Source organism: Populus alba, chromosome 1 (assembly GCF_005239225.2).
Source record: "Populus alba chromosome 1, ASM523922v2, whole genome shotgun sequence".
NCBI classification, from domain to species: domain Eukaryota; kingdom Viridiplantae; phylum Streptophyta; class Magnoliopsida; order Malpighiales; family Salicaceae; genus Populus; species Populus alba.
The window spans coordinates 40,336,567-40,361,759 of NC_133284.1; the positions used below are offsets into that span (position 1 = coordinate 40,336,567).

Here is a 25,193-nt window from a genome sequence, read left to right on the forward strand (position 1 = left end):
AGGTTATATTGTGCTAGCTTGTATCGTATGACAGTTATACCCAAGGTCACCTGAGGTAGGATATGTAGTTCTGAAACAAAATATCCCAAGGATTTGATTATTGAACATGGCAAGGACACTATATCACCATAGAAAGAACTATATAGAATTAGTTAGGAAGGGAGAGCAAGAGTGCTTGGGTAAAACCTGCTCGCTCATGAATTGATGTATGAAAGAGGCAATGCTCATACCTAAGTCTTGATGAAACATGTACAGAGCTCCCAATTTTGAAATATAAATCCAGCATTATTGAGCCAAACTTTGCAATTTGCAGGCTGCTATAGAGTTCAAAACCCATTTATTGCTTACCGCCTTTGCTCCGGTTGAACTAGCTAGAGCTTCTGCATCAGACTGCCTTCGGTTTAATATCATATTCTTCTTGCTAGGAGCACATTTATCAGGCATCTCGAGGCTGTATATTATGAAAGTTGGAGGTTTAGAGTCCAGTAACAAGGTTCCCTGGGCTCCCGAAATGGGTTTTCTGTGCAGAATTGTTCCTCCACCAGCAACTAAAAGATCTTGTATATATCCCTTGTAAGAAGGAATAAAATCTCCCATGAAATAGAACTTAAATCCCTCAAAAATGTTTGGTTGCTGCACATAATAGAACTTGTCAATAAAAACAACTGGATGTATTAAGAACATGTATCCAACGTGCACCTAAAGAGAACTGCATGCATGCATGCATGCACACCTTGTTGTTAGAACTATGCTTAACAGGTGATTTAGCTTGCATGCAAAGAACTAGGGCCAATATTTTTCTTTCATAAACCAAATTACAGTCACAGATAAAAGCACAAAGCCTAATGCAGGAGGATAAAAAGTCTACTAGCTCTGAAAAAAGATGCAGATTAAAAACCCAATGCGAGCAGATTTCAAAACCAGAGTTCATGAGTTCTATGATCGCAGAAGAATCTTGACAAAGATATAAAGTAAGATGAAAATAATACAAAAGTTTATGGAGCATGCAGATTAGAGATGAACTAAACTACAGGTCTGATGCCAGCATGGAAAGGGAATGATCTGCCTTCCAATTATAGATGAATCCATGGAAACAAAAAAAAAAAAGGTCGATTCCCAAAATGTTTAAGATGACAACTGTAGAAGCAGGAGCAAACCTTGTTCAGGACTCTTAGTCTTCCATTTCGTGGACCATCCCTGATTCCGTGAACATCAGCAGTAATTTCATATCGCATCTCTTCAACAATTTTCATGGCTTTAATACAAGCCTTGACCCCTACAGAAGGAACAAACAAAGGGTTGAGTACAAGCAGAACCGCTAGATTCACATGCAGAGTCAATCACCAATGCTCAGTATCCACCTCCTCTCGAATATACTGATAAAAATAATAGGGTTCTGCATGTTTCATTTACATAAGTTCAATCAATGCCACAGGTGGCACCTAATCCTAACTTTTAAATGCAAATACACATGCAGAATTATTACACATACATTCACCCATGATTCTTTAATGCACACACAAATTGGGTACTTGAACATTGAGATATCACAGCATTCTGTAACTTGAGCGGATAATTCATTTCATGGAAACAATTATACTAACATTCAATGTTCACTATCCACTTCCCCTTCAAGATACCCATCAAAACTTTAAGGGTTCTTCTGCATGTTCCATTTTCATCTGTTGATGCAATGACATGAGTGACACTTGAATCCCAATTCTTCAAGACTGTAACTCCAGATAAACTCTCAAACTCAGAAACAATTTCCTGCAGTAATCAACATTTTCATTTAGGAAAGAGAAATGTTACAAAGCCGAAAGTCACTTGTAGATTTTCTATTACCTTTTCTCCAACTGTGAGAGCCGAACAGCAAAGAACCAACTTGTCATGTGTTAAACATGATTTCCGACTTTTATGCATATTGATGTCATGTTTGAAAGTAACTTGATTGTATTGCCTTGGTGTTTGTCTGGTAGAGGAAGGAGAATAAGTAAAAGGCATTTAGTATGATTTCCAAGTAGCAGCTAGAGTCAGCTACTTAAGAGATAAATTTGTCCACGGAATTTAGAATACCCTTTTGAAATGCAGTTTTTTCTCCTCTCTTGAGATTGTTTGCTTTCATTGGGCAACTTACAAGAAGCATGAAGAGGGCATAAGATGACAAAGTTTTCCTGGTGCAAGAGATTTGAGAAAAAATCAAAATGATGTTTGAACTACAAAGCATTGAATTTATGACACTTACAGTATCCCATCGACATTGGTGGGTCAACTTTGCGCAAGGAACATGGAAACTCTTGCGACAACTCTTCTCGTAACATCCAAGAGCAGCACCTTTGAGTCCACAGCAGCAACACTTAATTCTCCGACTTCTAGCTAATTCAGCTTCAAGGTTAATTGCATTATCACCCTCGAAGTAGACATTAGGTGCCCTGCAGGTATGATTTTTTATAATTATACGATGTCTACCAGAACAACAACATGACGACACGTGTAAGCTAAGAACTTTCCAGAGAAAGTAACCATTTTTTTAGCGCTCCTATACAGGCCCATGACTTAAATTAATTAAAAAAACTAAAAACTCAATGAATTGCCTTTATGAGCTCCTTTGAAGAATTCTCTTACCACTCAGCACAGTTTTTATGAGAGTGTATGACCCTGGATCCACCATTATAATCTGCCGCCACAGGTATGCCATTGTTGTAGTGGATCATCTCCCCTGAAGCCTGTAATTTTGGTGGAAGATTCAGAAATGAAATGGATTCAAAAGTCATGAGATACAGGAAAAAAGCAAAGTAGGACTCACAAAAACAAGCAAAACAAACAGATACCTCTGAGACTTCTGAAGAAAGACAGAAAGCACATTGAATATTATAATTAAGCTTGCAGTTAAGCACGGCCGCTCCATTTTCTTGGCAATGATCCCTTAATGTTGCCAAATCATCAAGAATTCGAGTATTAAGACTGGCTTGAACCTTCTCAACAGATTCAGTTGCCCTTGCAGAGTTGCCAGTAATATTTTCAGTGGACTGAGCTTCCTCTGCAAAGACATTGTCAGCACCTTCTTGATGGCCACTGACTAATCCATCTTCTATGATACCATCTAATGAAACTTCCATGTTTTTCTTACATTTTAAGTCTTGATTATGTTCTGGACACAATGCAGACTTGACTTCTTCCCCTTGTTTGCCAGGTTTCCCCTTGATTTCTGAGGGTTTTTTATCTTCAACCAGAGGGACGGGTAAAAAGTAATCATGGGCGTGTTCATCTTTGTCCATTTGGTTGTGTATTGAATGGACTTCTTTAATCATGTTTATCTCAACAGAATCCAGCTTTCGTTCCTTGCACCGGAGATTGATCTTTCTACTCACTTTTCCATTCTTCTTCCTTTTAAGATTACTGCGACCTTGTTTCTTATCCAATGAAATAGGCAGCTGATCAGTAACCGTGTTTTCATCAGCCTGGTCCAAATTTTCTCTAACTGAAACAGAAGAAACATTCTCTCCTTTCAACCTACCACCCTTATCTGCATTCTTTCGAGCACAATTCCTTAACGTTGTGTCCTTAGCATTCCTGCCTCTCTTATTGGAAGTATTACGCCCGATTTGGTAATTTGCACTTTTAACTATTGGAGAGGATAGATTGGCCAGCATGTCTTCAGAAATACCCATTCGCGGTTTGGTATCAGTACAGTTTTTGCTTTCATCACTACGTTCTTCATTTGTATTTGCATCCAGTGGGGGTGTTTCTGACTTACTCTCTCGAATTCCATCCATTTCCGTTGTTTTTTCAACCTAAATTTCACTTAAAATTTCAGCGAAAGCCAGATGACTTAAGCACTATAAAATACTAAAATTAGACAAAATTACTTGGGTGGGATGAATACCTGCATCTTTTCTGGGCTTGAAAAAATCTCAGGAGAGCAAGCTCGTTGCGTCCATTCAAACATCTCACTGTCAAAAAAATCTGCAACATGTGATTCGTTGCCACACACTGCCCCCTACATCATGTTAGAAAAACACGAGTAAGCAAATTGATGTGGTCGGACTAAATGTTAGGAACTCTATACAAGATATATATTTTGCTTGGGTTAACTAGCTTTGTTTGAGGAGAGCATAAGCTATGGATACAACGAATATTAGAGTTGTTTCCAATAGATTGACATAAACTTTACAACTTGATGATTTTTATTTTTGTTTTCATTTTTCAATATCCACTCTTTATCTGTATGCTTATTCTGAAAGGAAAGGAAATATCCATCGAATGACTATACATCTGTTCAGGAAAGCTCAATGAAAAAGTGTTGATTGAATTCAAGAAGAAGAGAAGAACCAGATAAGCCAAATCAATTACAGGAGCTATGAACCAAAAATATGAGTAATTGGCAGCTCACAAGACACAAGTATAGCAGAGAAGTAGCAAGTCACGAGATATTAGGATAAATTTGAATCGGACAATGAACTGAACTGGGACTCACTTTCGAGGATGATTCAGGGGGGTTTTCGTCATCTGAGTCTTTGATATCACTGAAAGTAGGAACATTTGGTGGTGTGATATCCAGAAGCTGATCTACATCAGTGTGCTGACTTGACTTCTCTCCATCTTCATCTCTCAACCAGAAGAAAGGCAATAGCATGCGCTCTCCCTTTTCATCGACAACAGGGTTCTTCCCTGAGACTGATGAATCATTTTTAAAGTCATCTTTTTTTAATTCTCTTGATCCAGTTTGTAGCTTCTCAGGTTGTGCCGATGTGCCTGAAAGAGAGCATTGTGGTACCTGAACTCTTTTCTTGGTTGGAAACGAAGGTTTCGAAGTAATGGGACCACATAATTCCATGTTGGATTCATCAAGTTTCCTTGAAACTTTTTGTCTGGATATATTAAGTTGCTCCTCTAACATATCCTGACAAATCCAACCAATATCTTCTCTGCCACAGTCCGTATCGTCTCCTACTTGCTTTTGTACATCTGTAACAAGAACAGCAAGAAATCATAAAGAAAAATACCCAATATTACCCTCACAACCAAAAAAAAGAGAGCAAGATATAGATTGCTAGAACTTCATCTAAGGGAGCGCAAACAGAATATTCATCGCAAGTGCTCCATGATTAATGCAAGAGACTCATGTTTGAAGTTGAACAAGGATGCAAAGTAAGTGCATAGAACCAATTACTTCCCTTGATTATTAATTTCTTTTTTTTGCATCACCTGATAATTTAGTTGATGGTGGTGGATTCTGAGTGACGAATATATTGAATCCTGAAGCAATTTCCATGTTTTTGTAAATGCTGACCAAGTTATCCATATGAGGAGCAGCGCGAACCTCTGAGGCGAAAAAAATAAATAAATACAGAAAAACACCCTCCTCTTTACTCCAAGATTTTAAATAAGAAAAAAAATGATAATGACTCAAATTGAAAATAAAAGGCAAGAACCATCATACCTCTACGCCGGTATGGCACTTTACAGACTGGACAATCGGAACCTGATTTCATCGATTTCACAATACATGAACTGAAATGGAACATAAATAAATTAGAGTAGAGTAGAGTAGAGTAGAGGGATTGAAATTCAAAACCAACAAAAAATAGTAAAATGGAATTTACTTGCAGAAAACATGATTGCATGTAAGCGAGACTGCAGTGTCAAGAAGACTTAAGCTGCAACAACAAAAAAATATTAGATTGAAAAAATAAAATAAAATAACAAATTGATTAATTTGTGAGTTGGTGTACCAGATGGGGCACTTGAGCTCTCTGCCCATTTTCTCGAGGTGAGTTGGATCTCCCATTTTGTAACTCGCTCGCCTTTCTCTCTGGCTTGAAATTTGATAATGAGAAGAAGACGCACTGACGGCGCTCCTTATCATTCTTCTTCTTCTGAAAATTCCCTGCACCCCGCCAATGCACTTTAAGCTCACGCGCCCTTTTTTCACTTTTTTTTGCCGCTGATTTTGTTTTTAAACTTTTCAAACCCGACAATTCTAAAAGACTGCCAGCATGAATTGAAAATCAATAAAGTATTATTTTACGTGGCCAATACTATTACAAATATGATGTTTATTTTTGTGTTTTAAAAATATTTTTAATTTTTAATTTATTTTTTTATTTACTTAAAATTAATATATTTTTAGTGTTTTTAAATCATATTGATATGCTGATATTAAAAATAATTTTTAAAAAATAAAAAAATATATTATTTTGATATATTTCTGAATGAAAACCACTCGCAAAAGTAACCACAACTATACTCTAAGTGATAAAAATGAGTTCTTTTATATTTTTTTAATAATTTGCATCCATAAAAAATATAATTAACTGATAATTTATTAATAAATATCCTTTTTTATTTTATGTAGGAAAAATACTGGTATTGAAAATATTCAAATAATAAACCGTACATGAAATGGTAAAATGAAAAGAGTCTTATGTAAAACAATTTAAGGATAACACCATAATTTTCAGACCTGACTCGATCTAAGGCTCAATTTTCGGGTTGACCGAGTTTTCCAGACAATTTGTTTTTTTTTAAAAAATCAAAACAACATCGTTTTAGTAAAAAAATAAATTCAATGGGTTGCAACCGGGTTTTTGACCAGGTTTTGTCAGGTCAACAAGGTCATACCGGGTTTTTCCTTCCTTTATTTTTTCTTCAACCCGTCCCGGTTCCAATCCCGGGTCGACATTAATATATTTTTATCTTTAATATGGTTTATATGTTTTTGATCGTTTTGATGTGCTGATGTCAAAAATGATTTAAAAAAAAATCATTGGCATGCATTTCGGCACAAAAATTTATTTGAAAAGCAACCGCTACCACAATGCCAAACACACTCTAAGATTATGTGCACCTATTCATAAGGTATGATCCTCGACAACAACTTTTTTTCTTGTCTTTTTTTGTCATGAAATTCTACAAGCAAGTATTTTATATATTAACTTATCTTTCTTTTTTAAAAAAATATTTTGCTCATGTTTTTTTATTATCCTACACACACACACTTGATCTATACTAATAATTCCCCAACAATATCAGGACTAAAATCTTTTTATCTTAATTGTTTATTTTACTTATGTATATATTCTTTCTTAAACCTTGTTAACTGAATAATTTTATTGTTTAAAATAATCAAATATTTATTTTCATGACAAAAAAAATACGAAATTTATTAAAGAAAATGTTGTTATTGCTTTAGCAAATACTACAACAACCAAAAATGATTTAACATATAAGAATTCACTATCACCTTTTTTATGGTTGATAGTGAGAGACTTGAGAAGTTTAATGGGTTTTAAACTTTAAAAGTTGATAAAAAATATATATATTATCCAACCACCTTGAACTTGACAAATTTTTTAACTGAAGTTGCGCCAAAGTTATTTGATAAAGAATTTGATCTCATTGTTGTGGTAGTTGTTGATACATTAATACATTGATTTTATGTTCAAATGTTACATTTTGAATGGATTAGACAATATACTCCATGATATATATGATTTCATTAATGATGAAAAGACACTATGAAAAGCTTCGAATCAGAAGTACAAAGTTGAAAAAATAGTATGAAAAAAATCATAATTGATAAATTTCATGGCTTCAAGATGCTTAATTCCAAAACTATAGCAAGCAAAGTTCAAGAGTTTTAACTAATCTGCATGATATTCATGTTGAAATGATGTTCCAAGTGAATATTTTCAAGTGACTATTATTATTAAAAGATTTCTATTGTATTGGAAATACTTCAAAAATTACCTTAAGCACAAGCAGAGAAAAATCAGGGTTAAAAATCTTATTATGAGCTTGAGGTGGGAAATGATAATAACTTGTCTAAAACAAAATTCAAATTTTCCTCAATGACCCGTGGGTCAAATGTGATTGAAAAAATAGCAAATTTCCATTACAATAACCATAAAAATAAGCTTTACCGCTAAGAAATTTAATGACAAATGTTTTATATGTAACAAAATAAAAACCAAACAAAAATAAGCCCAACAAGGCAATCCTAAAAGGAGGGTTTGTTCTAGCCCATGTCATTAAGGTTGAAAACCTTTAGAATAAACTATAAAAAATGAGCTTATTTCCGGTTGTCTCAAACATCAACTTGATCAACAACTATGAGCAGTGGTAAGTTGGTAGTAATGATACAAAATATATTTACACATGAGAAGATGATGATTCTCTCTCGTAACTAAGTAGATGGTGAATATTTGTATATGAAAACTAGTTAAACTTAAAAGTATTAGGGATCAAAAAGGTCATTCTACAAATGACTTCATGAAAGCTTTGACGTTAACAACGTGTTTCAAATTGTTGACATTAGAAATAACTTAGTGTTTGGCTTATAATTGAGAAAAAGATAGGTTCAAAATTGTTTTTTAGAGTAATAAATTTTCTCAAAAATAGCATATGTTTGTTATAAAGAGAAATCCATCAAAATAAATATAATGACCATTGTAATCTAATATAAAAACAATAATAATAAAATGCTTATTCTCCTTACTTGCTTGAGTTTTATGATATATGACATGATAATTTGAAACATATGAATTATAATTCTATACAAAGATTAATGAATTTTGGATTCTTACCACCAATTAATTTTTTCTAAAAAATTTACAAATGTGAAGTTTGTGTAGAATCAAAATTCATAAAAAAATATATTTTTATCAAGCAATTAAAAGAAACAACAAACATTTATATTTAATTCACTTTGATATCATTAATTTTCAAACTTGTATGAACTAGAGATAGAAAATGTATTATATTACTTTTATAGATGATTACATAAGGTATTGTTCTACCTGGTTGCTAAAAAAAAAAGATACGACTCTTGAAATGTTTTAATGACTCGATTAAAAGATTGATGTATTATCCCAAGGTAGGAGTATTGAAGTAATAAATTATCCAGCGGTAAGACTGGGATCGAACATACCACAAAGAGGTGAACTATATAAATTACAAATATATATATAAACAAAGAGTAAGGATTAAACAATGATAAAATAATTGTCAAGGTTAGAGGATCCGCTAATGAAATTAAGAAATAAATATAGTATAAAATTATTTTTATTAATCAACTAGAAACCACACATAAAGGAGGTTCCAATCGGATGATTTATCCTTAATAGTTCATTATAAATTGCTAACATGATCATATTAATTATCTTATTTAAGTAACAATAAACTTTTAAATATTATCAGCAATTCATGATGCTAACTTATGTTAACAACAAATCAAGTTTTTTTCATAGTACAAGTGTAAATTATACCATACAGTTGGTTATGAAAGTGTCGAGCATTTGTTTTACCAAGTGTTATACAATACAAATCTAGATTAACCATTTAATAAGCAAGGTATTAAGAATTAGTAAGATAAAAAGATAAGACATGTTAATAACAAACTTTCTTGGATATAAACATTGAAGTCCATGTTGAGTTTATATTCTACTTATTCTAAAACCATTAGTGAAACCTTTTCACCTTGACATAATAAACTTAGCTAAACATAATGACAAAGATAAACATAAATAAACAACATAAGAACATAAGTATAGTAAAGAAAATGAAAAGCATAAATAAGAGATTAAGAAAAATATAACATGAAATAAAACTTAAACCTTACAAAAATATAAAAAAAGAAATAAAGAGAATGATCTTGATGTGAAAACCAAAATGCGTAAATGCATTGCAAATGCCTCATTTTATAGGCCAAAATTTGAAACTATTGATTTGATGACTAATTGTTGAGTGGGTGGCCACATCTTGACTTGGTAACAATCTTATCTTCTTATCTGAACAAAACGTCATTGCTAATATCAGAATTTGAACAGATTTATACATGAAAGTTTCTAGGAAATTGTCTCAGCTTTGCAACAACAAAAAATTGGTGCATTTGGACTTATAAAACTCGAGATATTTGATGAACACTGAACAATATATGGGTTGTAGGACAGATTCAGACTTCTCCATTATTGCTATAATTTGAACTTGAAAATGACCTTTTTGAATCTTGCACTCCTCATGAAAGTTTTAGGCCTATGTCTTAGCTTTCCATCCGTATAAACTAGACCTAAATCCAAGTTCTACAACTTTAGTTATGACTCAATGACTAAACAATATTCCATTTTAGATTGAATCAACATCTCTTTTCTAAATTTAGCCCTCTCTTTGTCTTCTCAATTTCAGCAATTAAACTCATCAATCAATCTATTGATTTATGTGACAAGCCTGCATTTAAGATGAACATTTACCATAAATTAAAAGCATCTTATATTATTAGATATGTTATTATAAAACATGCTCTCGTTAAGAAGTTATTGATACTTCAAGTGTAAAATGATAATATAAAACCTTGATAAAAATGCATTTTTAAGTATTAATCATTTAACATTACATTAATGGAGTTTAAAAATAAACTTAATAAAAGAATAAAGGTAATAAAAGTGATAAAAGTGGAGAACATGGGGAATCTTTTGGTGAATGTTTTTCTCAAATAACATTATCCATCGAAATGTTGCTTCTTATTTGCCTCAATAAAATGACATTATTGAATGCAAAAACTGAATTCTAAAATTAATAGTACCATTATGATAAACCCAAAAACACCTCAAAACTTATGGATGGAGTTAATTTTAACTCTCAATTATATACTTAACAAAGTACTTAATGAAAATACTTTAGTATGCGTGTGTGTGAGAGGTAGGGGGTCCTGCAAAAGTGATGATATTTGATTCCAAAATATTTAAAATATGACATAAAAGTATGGATTGTATATTTATTGGACATGCTCTGAGAGTTTCAAAGGGCTTAATTAAAATAAATACAACAGTGAAAACTAAATAAAACTATAGGAAAAGAACTATTTGAATACTATTATCTTGGTATACAAAAGATTGAATGTTTAAAACATCGCATTCACTATTTTGCTAAGTAAATTCGATTGTATTCCACTATAAAATATTTAAAGCTACCTATCCTAATATAGTGTAATCTTCCAATTAATTTTATCTTTATAATTCCTTGTGTCTTTATATATTGGTCAATCAATTTTCATTCATATTGAGGAAGGTTCAAAAAATATTTTTGACCATAGTATTTGTACACAAACCATTTAAAACCATTAAGGGTGAATGTGAAATTGATCGATCAATTTCTTTGTATCTTATTAGATTCACATTGAGGAAGGTTGAAAAAAAATATTTTTCACATAGTAATTTTACACAAACCATTTAAAACCATTAAGGGTGAATGTGAAATTGATCAATCAATTTCTTTGTATCTTATCAGATTCATTGACTATTAAAATACAATGAATTATTAATAATTAATTTTAAACCAACTCTACATTCCTAGCCACTTGTATAAGTGAGGATAAAGGGAAGTCTTTCTTTGTAGTAATAAAAGAGATTAAAAATGAAAAATATATAAAATTTATGCTATTTTTGCCCTCTTTACCCCTGTGCTCTCATTCAACTTGTTTTAGGTTTTATTGTTATAGAGAAAACAAATATAAAGAAAGTCTTATAGTTAATAGGTTTTGATTGGAAGTGCATCCTTTCAAAGTATTATTGTTGAAATTCTTGGAAACAAGTCGCATCGAACCATTTGCATTTGTTGACCAGAAATTTAGCCTTAATAATAAATGTTACATTCATAGACAACAACTTTCTTTTCTATTTTTGTTGTTGTTCTATAAATATATGTACTTATCTTTTGTTTATGTTTTCTTTTATTATTTTGTAATTATCCAATTGTTTTTTGCCAAACAATTTTCTGAATATTTCACTATCTCAATATTGTTTTATCTCATCACTTTTTATCTTTGGATAACATCCAAATGTGCATCCGATATTGTTCTAAAATCTACAAAACCACTATATAAAAGTTATTTATTATTTATTCTGTAGGTTTTTCACAATAAAAATAAATTAATATATTACTTATTGTAAAACAAAAAACAAACTAGTGTTAATTGTGCTAAAAAGAGGAGTAGCTCACATAATTTGATCTCTATTAAGCTGAAGTTTAAAATTTAAATAATGCAGTCATGTAATTATGATGTTTCAATATCTATAAATACAAGAATGACAATGATCATACAATATTAGGTCAGTCAAGTCCATGATAGATACATCACAAGTAGAATAAGACCGGTCATCAAAAAATCAATTAAAAAATTCCCAATTGGGACGTAGGGGGAGGAGGATCAAATGTCTCCCATTTGGCTGCGACAACAACAGGTTTTATGAGTGGATTTGATATCTTCAACATGTCTAGTGTTTCAACACACCTTTGCACCCTCTTACCCTGCATAAATTTAATACACTATTGTCAAGAGTATAAGATTCTTTCTTTCTTTTTTAATGATAGAAAACTCCTTTCCCTTTTCATTATAAGTTTTCTTTATCTAATAAAAAAATTCAAAAATGTGTTTATTTATTGAAAACAAAAAATTCAAAAGGTTTTAATAAAATCTCATGTTTGAAATTACTTTAAGTGTCGAGAATTGAATTTCAAATGGAATTCAAGCTTTAAAAATTGTACAAAAGTAAATAAGATGTCAACCCATCTAATTTAATACATTGAAAAAGAAAAATTATTGTTAAAACTAGTTTCTCCAAGATACTAATCTACCCATCTTTCTTTCTTTTATCACTCTCTTCTTTTTTATCAAGAGTACACATTCACCACCATTAAAACCTCAACTACATCATTGCCAAAACATTATTTTCATGTCCTCTCATCCCATCATAAGTCATATTATTTATCCTTAATTTTATGGTTTATGTAGTAATGAGAAAAAAAGACCTTAAGAAAAGGTTTTTTAATTTTATTTTTTTGGGTTATTTATTATGGTAGTAGAGGAGAATTTGAATAAAGTGATTGTAATAAGTGAAAATAAAATGAAGAATTTAATTATAGAAAATCTCTTTCAAACATATAAATTAAATTTATTTATCAATTGAATTCAAATTAAACATTATAATTGAATTTAATTACAATACAAAATTGACTCCAAACAACCTGTTTAAATGCCACAATCACTTGAACGGGAAGCATATTGACTACAATAAATTAGAAAGAGAAAGCAAAGAAATTAACATTAACCCTTTCATAATGTAAAAACCAAAAACATGAAAGATACCTGTAAATATTTTTGAGCAGAAACATCTCCTTCTGTAGAAATGTTATCAAGCTTAATCGCTTGTCTCATTAGCATCTCAATTAATGTCGTGATTTGAATTTCTGGTACCTTAACTTTATTTAATATAGATTTTTCAATCGCAGAAACCTACATATAAGAAAAATATAATTAGAAAGTACTTGAATATTATAAGAAATAAACAAAAAAACTTCTCAATAAGTGTCTTATAAAACTGAGCAAATCACCCTGCTCTTATATTGCCTTTTATGTACAAAATAAAGTAGCAATTTAATGAGGAGCAATTTCTACTATAAATCACTAAAAAAGTTCTTAAATGCATGGATAAGTTATCTTATACACAATAAAAGATACCTTATTAAAAGACTACATTGTGCATTTGTATTTTCAAATTTTGACATGAATTTAAGTTTTTGGCAAGTTCAAATTGATGAGAAAAATAATTAAAAAAAAAAAATAGCTTTTACAATCCCCTTTGGACATCATGAATGGAATGTAATATCATTTGAACTAAAAAAAACTTTTTGAAATTTTTTAAAAAATCATGAATGATATATATTCAATCCATATTCAAAATTCACAATTATACACATAAATGATGCCCTTCTATTTTCAAAATCAATCACCAAAGATTTTAACTATCCATAAAAGTTTCACAATATTATAAATAAAATGGAATTGTTGTTTCAACCTAAAAATTCAACTTATATAAAATAAAAAAAGATTTTTAGGATGAAACATTTATCAAGGATCAATAACTACAATTAGCAAAGCAATAGAATTTTGCGATAAATTCCCTAATAAATTCAATGATAAAACTCAGCTTCAAAGCTTTTTGGGATGCTTCAATTGTGTTTCAGATTCTTTCCCAATTCTTAGAACTATATGCAAAGCCATACAAAAGACTTAAAAAAATCCTCGCGTATAATTTTTAAATGATTGAAGTTGTCAAAACTCTAAAAAATCATGTTAGAAATCTTCTTTGTTTAGGAATTCCTAATCCAAGAGCTTCTCTTATTATTGAAATTAATGCCTCTGATATTGAGACTCTTGCATATTTTTTTTGCTACAATCTAATAAAGCTTCATAGCAACACTCATCTCCATCAACTCCATCTCAAGAAGGAAAATTTACATTCTCACTTTCAAAAATAGAATTCAAGTTGACCTAGCATTATCAAGTTCAAAACTAGAATACAAAAAGAAACTCCAAGAATTCCTTTCCAGAACTTAAAGTATATATACTAAAGGGTTTCAAATTCCACATTGAAAAAAGATAGTTTTTTTTTTTTGAAAACATAGAGTATATATACTAATGGGTTTCAAATTCCACATTGAAGAAAGATAATTTTTTTCTTGGGAACATACTAATGAGTTTCAGATCCCACATTGAAGAAAGATAACTTTTTTTCTTAGGAACATAGAGTATACATACTAATGAGTTTCAAATTTCACATTAAAAAGATATTATGTTATTCTTTTAAGTTAAAGTATTTAAACCAAAAAGTTTTTTTTATCCCACATTGAAAGAAACATAATTTTTTTCTTGAGAACATAAAGTATATATACTAATGGGTTTCAAATACCGCATTTGAGGGAAAAAAAAACACTGGTCTGGCCTTGGTCACCTGGGTTTCACCAAGTCGTTGTATCAACCGGTCTTTTGACAAACCTAGACCGGTTCAGCTCTCAGGTTGACCGGGTCCCGGATCAACCCACCGAGCCGGTCCATGTTTAATAACTATGGCCTTAACAAGGCATCTTTTGCGTCATCCCTAAAATTATTTACTTCAATATTTGATTATATATATACGCATCTTGTAATGCCAAAGCATAGCGAATCCCACCCAAGTATTATCTTTGTTATGCCCACTTCGCTCATATTGTAATATTTTTCATAAATAAAAGTTCATGTTTTATAAGCTTAATTTTTTTGTTTTTATCTATCTTTGATGTTATTAACTTCAAGTTTTCATCTAGACTATGAATGGATCAAGTTTATAGAGTAATGGAAGAAAAGCACTATGAGCTTTTTTTTATACACATGTGCGTGTAACTTATAACTTGACTTATAAGATCTAGGATATAATATGGATTTTTATTAGTGAATTCTTATGCATCAAAACTTGAATTTTTGATAAAGGACATCTTAAAGCTTCCTTTTGTATTTTGATTTTGAACGTGATGATGTCAGGTTGGCTTGAATTCTACTTTTGAACGTGAGAAATGTAAATTGTGTTTTTATATATATATATATATATATATATATATATATATGAAGTTAATGGCGATAAGTTCTATTATGGAGCTTGATGAAATTGTAGCCAATAAAAAACATGCTTAAGTTTATTTGAATTGAGGCTATCATTTGACTTTAATATCCTTACGAGATATGGAGAATAATCAATATCTTCATCTATATCATGTATTATTATGAAAATCCAATATAAAATACATGAGAAACCAAAGGCAAAAATGAAATGCAAAGAAGCAGAAATTGAATTTGAGGGTTTTTTCTAAGAACAATTTCAAACCTTCTGCTATTTTTTAAGGAAAAACTTCATTTATAAGAGAAAATATTGACACCAATGATTTGAAAACCAAGCTGAAATTTTGTTTGAACAATTTATATTAAAATAGATAAACCAATAATGATCATAGTTTTTTAGAAAAAAAAAGTATTAAACCAAGCTTGTTAATAATCAAAGTAATTAAGTCATTAAAGAAAATCTTTTAAAGGTGTAAAAACCTTGATTCTAGTCCTGAAAGGTTAAAACTTTTAAAATTTATGATTTAAAAAAATGGTTTATAATGGATTATTTAAATCTTGATTGTGGGTTATTTTAATAGAATTTATGTCAACTGGGATAAATTCATAGAATTGCCTTATTTTTTTGTGAACTTTCTAGAAAAATTTGAAATTAAAGGGAAAGATATGAGGAATGATCTTGCTTGGGTTTTCATTGTAAAATTCCTTATCAATTGGACAAATGTAAAGATGAAGATTTCTCGACTTGTAAAGGTTAATGGATTTTTTTGATATGATATATAAAAAGTAATGACAAAGATGTTGAAGGTACTCTTTGATACTAAATAAACGAAGGTGTTTGAAGAACTTCAAAATAATTTTTAAGTTAAGTGTTTGAACTATATGATACCAAAAGTATGAAAAAAAAATGATTGTTTAAGGCAAATATTGGCCCCACTACAAAAGATCTTACCTTACTTAAGATTTTTTAATTACTTGTTTTAAAATGAATTGGTTTTGAGGGGAGTACGAACATATGATTATTTTGACTTCTTAAATGTGATGCTCATTTTGAGTCTTAAAAAAATCTTTGAATAAAAAATCTGAAACGGAGTTTGCTTCTCCTTATATGAATTCAATTTCAAAATTAAAATTTGATAAAACAGCTTGTTATCTAACAAAAATTTACTTTGAAATAACATTTTGAACATTTTTTTTCAACTGATATATTAATAGATTGACAATTTATTCATAAAATAAGTGTTTTGAGAAATAAATTATCTTAAAAAGATGAGAAGCATGAGGCAATTGATAAAATTTTTATATTTTATAGTTAAATAATTCTTTTGAGGACGCAACTAAATACCATAATGATATTGTACTATTTATTCTTAACCTTAAAGCTTTTATTTGAGAATAACACCCTAACCAATATCAGAGGTATCAGTTTCAACAATGAGAGAAGCCTTTGGACTAGGAATTCCTAAACAATAAAGACTCTTGACATGAATTTTAAGAGTATTTCAACAAGAAATATTATTTAGTCTGAATGGCATTGGTTTATGGTTTATGACAAATGTTTATGCTTCTCGTTCAATTTTTGCTTCATTTTAAATATAAAAGGCAACACAATACCATGATGATTTGCTTGGTCTTATAAGACCTTCATTGAGAAGTTCGTTGATATATGTTTTACAATATTTAAGTAATTTTTTATTCATTTGAATAGAAAAATATGACCTTTTTTGTTCCAAAAAATGTTAAGTAAGTTGGAGCAAACTTCTTTTTTAAATACTTATTGAAATTGTTTTATTTTTTCTTGATTTTTAGGAATTCTAATATCTTTATTTTTTATAATATATCTCATAATTTAATGTGCATTTTTTTGAATTATAAAAATTTATTTGTTGATTTAATTGCTTTGAAAATTATTTATTTCAATGGGTTTGAAAGATAATATGAATCTAAAAATTATTTCTTAACCAATTATTTTGCTTTTGATTCTTTGACTATGTGCTGTAAGGGTATATATTTGGGTTAGAAAGGGAGTTTCCAAAATGATTTGTTGGGAATTGTATTTAACAAATATAAAATTATTTTTGAAACAAGTTTCTTGATTACATATATGTATTTTTGATAATTTGTAATTAATTAGAAGTTTTTCACCATTAGCACTATTTTATGTATATGTTGTTTTTTCATAGTATTTTGTTAGCACTGATCCTTTTTTATGTAATTTTGATCTATTCCAGAATCCACAGGATCAATTGTTTTGATATAATATTCATTGTTAATAACTAAGGTTATTTCCATATATCATTTTTGTTATCGTATTTATAATTCTTGATGTGGGATTTCTATAATTTCATTCTCTTAAGATATTGAAGGTAATTCTTGATTTATACAATCCTTTCAAGATGAAAAATGATTTTGCTTTTTTAGTAACAATAGCTTTAATTTTGTTACAATCATATCTATGTTCTCTTAATTCATCTTTAATCTCTCTCATATCTTATTGCAAATTTGAATAGTAGTTTGACTTTGTTTTTTTGAAAATTATTTTAGGATTTATTGAAGGTTGCGTGGGTTTTTGTTTTTGCATTTGAAATTAAATTCCTTAATTTTAAGAGAAACTCTTTTAATTTCAGGGTCTTGAATTTTATCAATGATATCTAATATTAAGTATTTTTCTTGAGTTATTACATTAATTTGTTTATAGGGGCATGTATACACTGTTAGGCTATAGGTAATTGCTTTAATATTTTCTTTTTCACTATTAGATTTAGTTTCATTATTTTGGATGATTATAAATTATCATTGTAGTATTCTTTTATATTAATTTGTGTTTCAAAGTTACGAAGGTTGAGGAGTTGAATTTTTATTTTATATCTAATTCTTAAATATTTTTTTTATTTTTCATTTACATTTATAATGTCCTACTTGACCACACTTATAAAAAGTGTTGTTTTGAAGTTGTGGTATTTTATTTTTTATATGGCTTATTTGACCATCTTTTTTTATTTAGAGGTTTTTTAAAGTGCATTAATTTAATTTTTGCTTCCTAATCTATTTTATGTTTTCCTGAGGGAGGAACAAAGGTTTCATAACCATATTGAGCACAAAATGATCCTAACTCTTTTATACTTTCATGAAGTAAAAATTTAGAAGTCGAGATTAAAATCTTTCTTTCCAAAATAGATGTTGCCAATCTTTTATAATGGAAACATTTGAAAGAAACATCTCCTTATACCATGTAAAATCTTGAAGTTTAAGACATTTAAATTCAAAAGGATTTCAAATGAGCTTTCTTGAAATTATTATAGGTTACCGATAAATGTTTGGTAATGGAAAATATTAAGATTGAGACTGCATTTTTTACAATGACATGTGTTAAGGTATTTTTATTTCTTACTTTGACATCACTTATACAAGTTTTCTATCATTTTAGGTAAGATAATGATCCCACCATCCTTTGAGTTGGCTAATAAATCTTAAGACTAATACTTCATCTATTTTTTGTCTATTTATTTTTAAATTTGTATGTTGTGGCCGTCATGGTCATGTTTTGAAGTTTATTTGTGATATTATGTTCACTGTATCTATCTATGTTCCATTCATTTATGTTTTTACAATCATAATGAATTTGAGTTTGATAGGGCTGATATTTAATTTAGACATTAGAAAGTGTTGGTATGTTATAGTAATATTTGACCTGGGGTTTTTTTTTATTGATTTTTCTTAGGATTTCTAATCTTATTAATTACTAAATCTAATTGGAACTTCTCGGCAAGATCTTCAATCTCACTTTGAGTGTTTTGATCTTGGTTTATGACATATATTTATTTTGATGAGTTTTTATTTCTCATTTTTAAGGGGTTTTTATATTTAATGCTTTGAGTTTTTGAGCGATTATTTCAATAAGATCATACAATAACAATAGTTTAATAATTTGATATCTTAGTATTTGATGAGGCATGAAAAGTCGCTTTGAAATGGTGAAGATGATAGTTAGGTACCTCTCCCTCGATAAGGAAGAAGAGACTACAAAGACCTTTATACACTACTATTCTTTTGTCCATGGTATATATAATTAAATTGGTATAGTTGTTTTGTGACCAAATGAAATTTATAACCTTTTTATGAAATAGGAGTGTTGACATTTGTAGTGGTTGGTTTGAAATGGGTTGCTATAATCTCATTTTAATGAAAGTTTATCTTAATTTTTCCAAGATAAGAATGAACAAGGTTAGTATGATTATTAGTCGTTACATACCAGATTTGTTTAGAAATGGCTTGAGCATTTATTTGTTTTTGTTTATATTTATATGTTTTTAACCATGTAAATAATAGGATACAAGTATGCATCTCATTGAGATTGATTATAAGTTTTCAAGAATTGATTTCTTAATTCAATATTTTGTATCAAATAGAAATCATTTTTTAATTTTTATTTATTAATTTGAAATTTTGCTTGAATGACACTTAATTAATTTATGTACTACATTCATTATATGTTAATGATATAGTTGGACAATCTAAGTTCTCTTGAATTTCAATAATAATAATAAAAAAAAACTTATTTCACTAGTTTTGATAATATAATTTATGAATAGTCATACTAAGATCCACTCCTTGAAAGTTTGAAGTTTTTGAACCAGAAGGAATATTACTTATTAGTTTTCTAGGACTTCAATTTGTAATCTTAAAGGGATCATGTTTAGCTTATTGAAAAATAATTTTGACATTTCCTAACCGATTTTCTATAATTTGTACCAAATTATTTCTAAATGATAATGATATTGAAATATTAATTTAAAGATAATCTCTAATTATCAAGACACATGATTTGATTTCCATTATAAAAGTTTAGGAGCCTGGATATTTGAATTTTAAGGGCTAGTTTTGATAATGAGAGCTTATTTTTGGGTGATTTTTTAAGAGCTTTGAAAGCTATGTTGGTAACTATAACTTTATAGTATAAAATGTATAGATTATATCTATATTTCTAGAATCTAGAGAAGCATGTATGTTGGAGTCTTGATATTTAAATTTAAGAGTTTTATTATATTCAGATTGAATAATGAAATAGTGAAACTAAGGTAACAATTCAAGTATATTGGACTATTGATAAGATTTGACTAAAAGACTACAAATAATAAATTCATAAAAGTTGTAAATCTAGCGTCTCTTAAATGCATGAGTATAAGAGATTTTAATCTAAGACGATGAAGTGATTTGACAACAATTCAAACTGGATCTATGTGAAAAAAAATTATATCTTATTCTAAATTTATTTATTTGATCAACAATTTGAACCTTGAAGATTAATAGATAAAGCTTGTTCAATAGTTTCTATAGAATATTTCATCCATCTATCAAAGGATTCATATGTGATATATGATTTTCTTTGACTAGCTAGTTATGTTTCAATTTTCAAGATGTTATTTAATTGAGGAAATTTGATATTCTTTTTTATTGAAATCCTGTATACTATCTGGATCAAATAAATATAGATGCATTAAAAAAACTACAATTTAAAGATCTTGATAAAACTACTATTTTAAAGATCTTGAAAGTAAAGAATACTATAATCCAAATAATGGTGTACCAATACTACGAAGTATACTATGACAAACCTTTTTCATTACAAACTTTTTAATTAGGTTGTAATGCCATTTATGTGCTAAATTATCTTTATATAGTTGTTAAAGAAAATTTTATATATATATATTAAAGTAAATAGGTTGTTATTCATACATTTGTAATGTAGCAAAAACAAAAGGATTAATCAAATGAGTATAATTTAAGCTTAAACACTTACCTGCTCTACAAGTTTATCAACCTCTATAGACACGTCAGAAATGGCCCGATATGCATTTTGGATACGAGTATTTTTACACATCTCAATGTATCTTCTCTCAATGCTTGATGGATCCTCCATTAATATGAGTTTTGATCGATCTTTGACACCACATCTATCTAAGTACTCGCAATTTCCCCTCTCTTTTTCTTTGTAAATTATCTTTTGGTCACCTATTTGTAACCCTGTCTTGCCCGTCAAAACCTTCTTTACCTCTCCTGCACCCATTATCCAATATTAAGTTGACAATTAATTTTACTTTCTCCTTACTACCACTTTCATTAGTTAGTTGTGCATGTCTTATTATGGTAAAGCATTACCGAGATCAAATTTGATTATTGTTTCAAGATATAAAAAATAAAGTTAATAGAGATGTGTTTTATGTTCTTACTTAGCATAGAAATTTACGATACGATATGTTCATTAAGGTTTAGTTTGACATGATATATAAAAAAAATTTTTAATTTTAAACCATAATTCAAAAGGTTTTTTATCTTACAAATAAGCTATGATAAGAATAGTTAAATAGAAGTATATTTTGCAAAAATATCTAAAATAGCCTTTTCATATATAAAACGAGGTATTATAAATTAGAATCAATGTTAAAAACAAAATTTTAAACTTTTAGTTAAATCAAAATTTTGACAAAACCATTTGATTTATTAATTATTTATTTAGAAAACATTATGTTTGGATTTAATTTTTTGTAATGTTCATATTTTAGGATTTTTGTCATGCTCTTCTTACTTAAATTTTACTAGATTAATTAATCAATGAATTAAAATATATATATATATATATATATATATATATATATAAAGTACACTTAAATAAATTATCAATCAAGGTGTTAAAATTAGTTTTATTAAAAAGAATTTAGTTTTGAAAACTAGAAAGAATTAAAATTAGGTTTTATTAAGAATTTAGTAAATGTTAAAAATAGGAAGTGAATTGAAAAAACAAATATATAAATATTAATATATTTAAGTGATTAAATATTTTATATTATATTAGATTGGTTTGGATTTTTAAAAAACATTCAAGAAATAACTCAATTATAATTGATGTATAAATTGACTCGAAAATACCATTATTATATAGAGAGAAAACCATGACTTAGATTGTGTTTTATTAAAAAGCATTGGAGGAAAATTGTTAACAAAGTTTGGAATATGAAATATTAGATATCTTTAGTTAATGTATAAAAATTATATGCAAGGATAGAGTCCAATAAACTTTAAATTAAAAATAAAATTAAATAAAGTTAATAAATAATATATACTGTTGAACAAAAGAGAAAAGGGAGTCAAATTCCTGAAATAGCTAATAAATAAATAAAATAACACATTCGCACGTTTTTCCAAAAAGCTTAGCCAAATGGTCCAATCCTCCCTTGAATTTTTCTCCTCACTTTTTAAAAATAATAATAATATTTAATCCATTAACATTTAAAAACTCATTTATTTTTGCATTTAAAAAAAAAAAAAAATTACATCATCTTTATATATAGCTGCAACACAGTGAGCGCGCGCGAGCACTTACCGAACGTCGCCTGAGAGTTGACGGAGATCTCGTACCGAAGAACACCATAAAGAATTCGAAGGCGAACATTTAAAAGAGGAAGAACACCATCCTTCTCATTTCTTTTCTGCACCAGCATGCCTCCTGGTCTCATCTCCCACTCAATCTCATCCTCATGATCTCTACACGGCGTTGACATTGCAGTCGCCGTCGAGCTCGAGCTCATTTTAGCACACAGATGAGATCTTGTCTTCACCATAAATATATCATCCTCCGTGATCTCACCTCATATCTTTGAAGCTTTTACCGAGAAAGCATGAAAGGACCTGTCTCCTTCGTCTTTTAAGAGATGGAAGAAATGGGGCACTGCTGGTTTTTATTTACCGACACTTTCAATTTATACAGGGTGGAATGCCGGGTCGGGGGGTGTGGTGGTGGCCAGTGTGGGTTTTTTTAAAGGGCTTTTTTTTTATTTTATTTTTAGATTTTTCTTCCCTGAGGAAAACCTGAAATTAATATCATTCAATTCTTAACTGAGTTCTGAAGCAAAAGCATCTATCAATTAGATCACAGATATTTTACCGGTGAATGATTGGAATTAAAAAAAATATTTTAATATATTTTAGTATAAAAACACTTTAAAAATATAATTACTATAACTTTTAAATAGAGCAATAAACAGGGTAACATGAAGTCTCTCAACTAGTTTTTCTCATTTGTTTTTGCTAATTCCTCCGTAATTTTTCTATAAAAGAACATGTTATTCAACGACAAAGACAGGCTATTTTGGAATTGTAATATAAATAAAAATGGGTTAAAGTTTAATAATTTTTTATAATTTTAAATTATTAATATTTAAAAAATATATTATTTTAATATATATTTAAATAATAAAAAACAATATTATTAAACCCAAAAACACCATTTAATTAAAATGAACAATGGCAAATGGGGAGGGGGGGGTTGAAATGTTTTTTTTGTAATTCAAGAAATATAATCTGTTTTGCTTAAAGACAAGAGAAGGAGAAAAGGACAAGAGAGTGATTGGACCAATGAGAACGATATCACGTGTGGGAGGGGTGACCGTTTGCATGGATGACAGCTAAGTAGTAGATAGTTGCCGACAGTCTAAGCAAAGGAAGCGCCTGGCAAGTCCAATAAATTAAAGGGTTTTGTTTTAAAAAATAATAATAAAAAAAAAGAGATTAATAGTGAGTGGCATCTGGGTGACCTGTTATCGACTGTCACGATAAGGTTGGGTGGAGATGGAGATGTTTGGGGTTTTGCTCAAACATCGCATTTGCGGTACGTTACATCCTTCGTTAATTCCCGTTTTGTTGTTCTTATTAAACTAAGGCTTTCTTTCTTCATTTGAGGAGATGAAATGCTATAAATCTTATTTAAAATATTGTTATTTTTTAGCTACAGCTCCATTATGGTTTCAGATATGATGTACCAATAACGTTATTATTGTGAACTTCTTTTTAAAAAATAAAAATAACAAGCATAAACTTATAATATATCGAGTTCATTAGGTTAGAACCCGTTCAAACTAAAAGAATTATAATGACAATGTTGCATGAGCCCCCTTTTTTTAAAAAAATAAATATAAATTATAAGATGTGAAAGATTCTTTGATAATGCCATTAAATCTATTTTTAATGAATCACCATTAAAACCTTCTAACTTGAATTATTGTTTAGCCCTAAGCTTCAAAATTAAATTGTGTGTAATTTGTCACGAAAGTGACCAAATTCACAACTCAGGTCATGAACATAATATCATTAACAATCAAATTCGTGATCCGGTCATAAATACAATCGGAATGTACTTATTTGGTTGGTCAATTGTTGCTTTCTTTTCCGTTCTTTTATTCTCTCCTCAATTAGGCCTTTATTAGGCTCAAATAATTTAAAATTCAAGACGAAATGTAAGAGTTATTAGAATTTTAAAGTTATAATATATATATATATATATATATATAATATAATATATAATATATCTAATGTGTATAGTACACATGCCAGCGTGCAAGGTGGATATTACATTGGGCCATATTCAATTTTCTTCGACATTATATGATAGCTTTTCTTGTTTTCATTGGAATTGTCTTTCATTGACTTTCTTTTAAGGTAGCGCGTGGTAACGGTTGAGCCTCAGTGTAGCTCTACCGGTATATTCCTTTTCTTTATTTTTTTTTTTCACTCCTAAATTTTAAGGTTGTTTCTTCTCTTTCAAAAAATAGGGTTGCATTTTTCTCTCTAGATCAATTATAGCCCCTTGATTTTTAATCCTTTGTAAAATAAGAAATATGAATTAGTTTTTGTAAAATCAAGTATCAGTCCAAAGTTTTAAAGGGGTTAACAACTTGTTATTTGATCCTTGTAATTTTTTTTTTAAAAA

The 25,193-nt window shown here is 29.1% G+C and overlaps 2 protein-coding genes across 2 annotated transcripts; both read right to left on the reverse strand.

Moving 5' to 3' along the window:
- Positions 1–175: 175 nt before the first annotated feature.
- Positions 176–5,912, reverse strand: LOC118056826 (protein BREAST CANCER SUSCEPTIBILITY 1 homolog). The gene is made up of 14 exons (XM_035069192.2): positions 5,736–5,912; positions 5,607–5,660; positions 5,444–5,514; positions 5,209–5,325; positions 4,478–4,968; positions 3,887–4,000; positions 2,832–3,794; positions 2,626–2,726; positions 2,246–2,432; positions 2,077–2,174; positions 1,846–1,972; positions 1,605–1,770; positions 1,158–1,276; positions 176–633 (listed from the first exon to the last, which is right to left on the reverse strand). The coding sequence occupies exons 1-14, from the start codon at positions 5,867–5,869 to the stop codon at positions 286–288; spliced, it is 3,090 nt and encodes a 1,029-aa protein (XP_034925083.1). The 5' UTR covers positions 5,870–5,912; the 3' UTR covers positions 176–285.
- Positions 5,913–12,018: 6,106 nt separating this feature from the next.
- On the reverse strand, positions 12,019–23,235 carry LOC118056825 (BAG family molecular chaperone regulator 3). The gene is made up of 4 exons (XM_035069191.2): positions 22,812–23,235; positions 21,231–21,487; positions 13,145–13,291; positions 12,019–12,306 (listed from the first exon to the last, which is right to left on the reverse strand). Exons 1-4 carry the CDS (start codon positions 23,047–23,049, stop codon positions 12,169–12,171), a joined length of 780 nt encoding a protein of 259 aa, XP_034925082.1. The 5' UTR covers positions 23,050–23,235; the 3' UTR covers positions 12,019–12,168.
- Between the last annotated feature and the right edge of the window lie 1,958 nt (positions 23,236–25,193).

What these genes read in the sequence shown, in the direction of transcription:
- LOC118056826 (XM_035069192.2), bottom strand. Translation starts at nt 5,869, where the DNA reads ATGATAAGGAGCGCCGTCAGTGCGTCTTCTTCTCATTATCAAATTTCA. An exon ending in TGCAATCATGTTTTCTGCAA is followed by an intron (nt 5,515 to 5,606) that starts GTAAATTCCATT and finishes GTTCCATTTCAG; the next exon opens with TTCATGTATTGTGAAATCGA. An exon ending in CAAGCCCAGAAAAGATGCAG is followed by an intron (nt 3,795 to 3,886) that starts GTATTCATCCCA and finishes AGTGAAATTTAG; the next exon opens with GTTGAAAAAACAACGGAAAT.
- LOC118056825 (XM_035069191.2), bottom strand. Translation starts at nt 23,049, where the DNA reads ATGGTGAAGACAAGATCTCATCTGTGTGCTAAAATGAGCTCGAGCTCG. An exon ending in TTGATAAACTTGTAGAGCAG is followed by an intron (nt 13,292 to 21,230) that starts GTAAGTGTTTAA and finishes TCTTATATGTAG; the next exon opens with GTTTCTGCGATTGAAAAATC. An exon ending in CTGCTCAAAAATATTTACAG is followed by an intron (nt 12,307 to 13,144) that starts GTATCTTTCATG and finishes AAATTTATGCAG; the next exon opens with GGTAAGAGGGTGCAAAGGTG.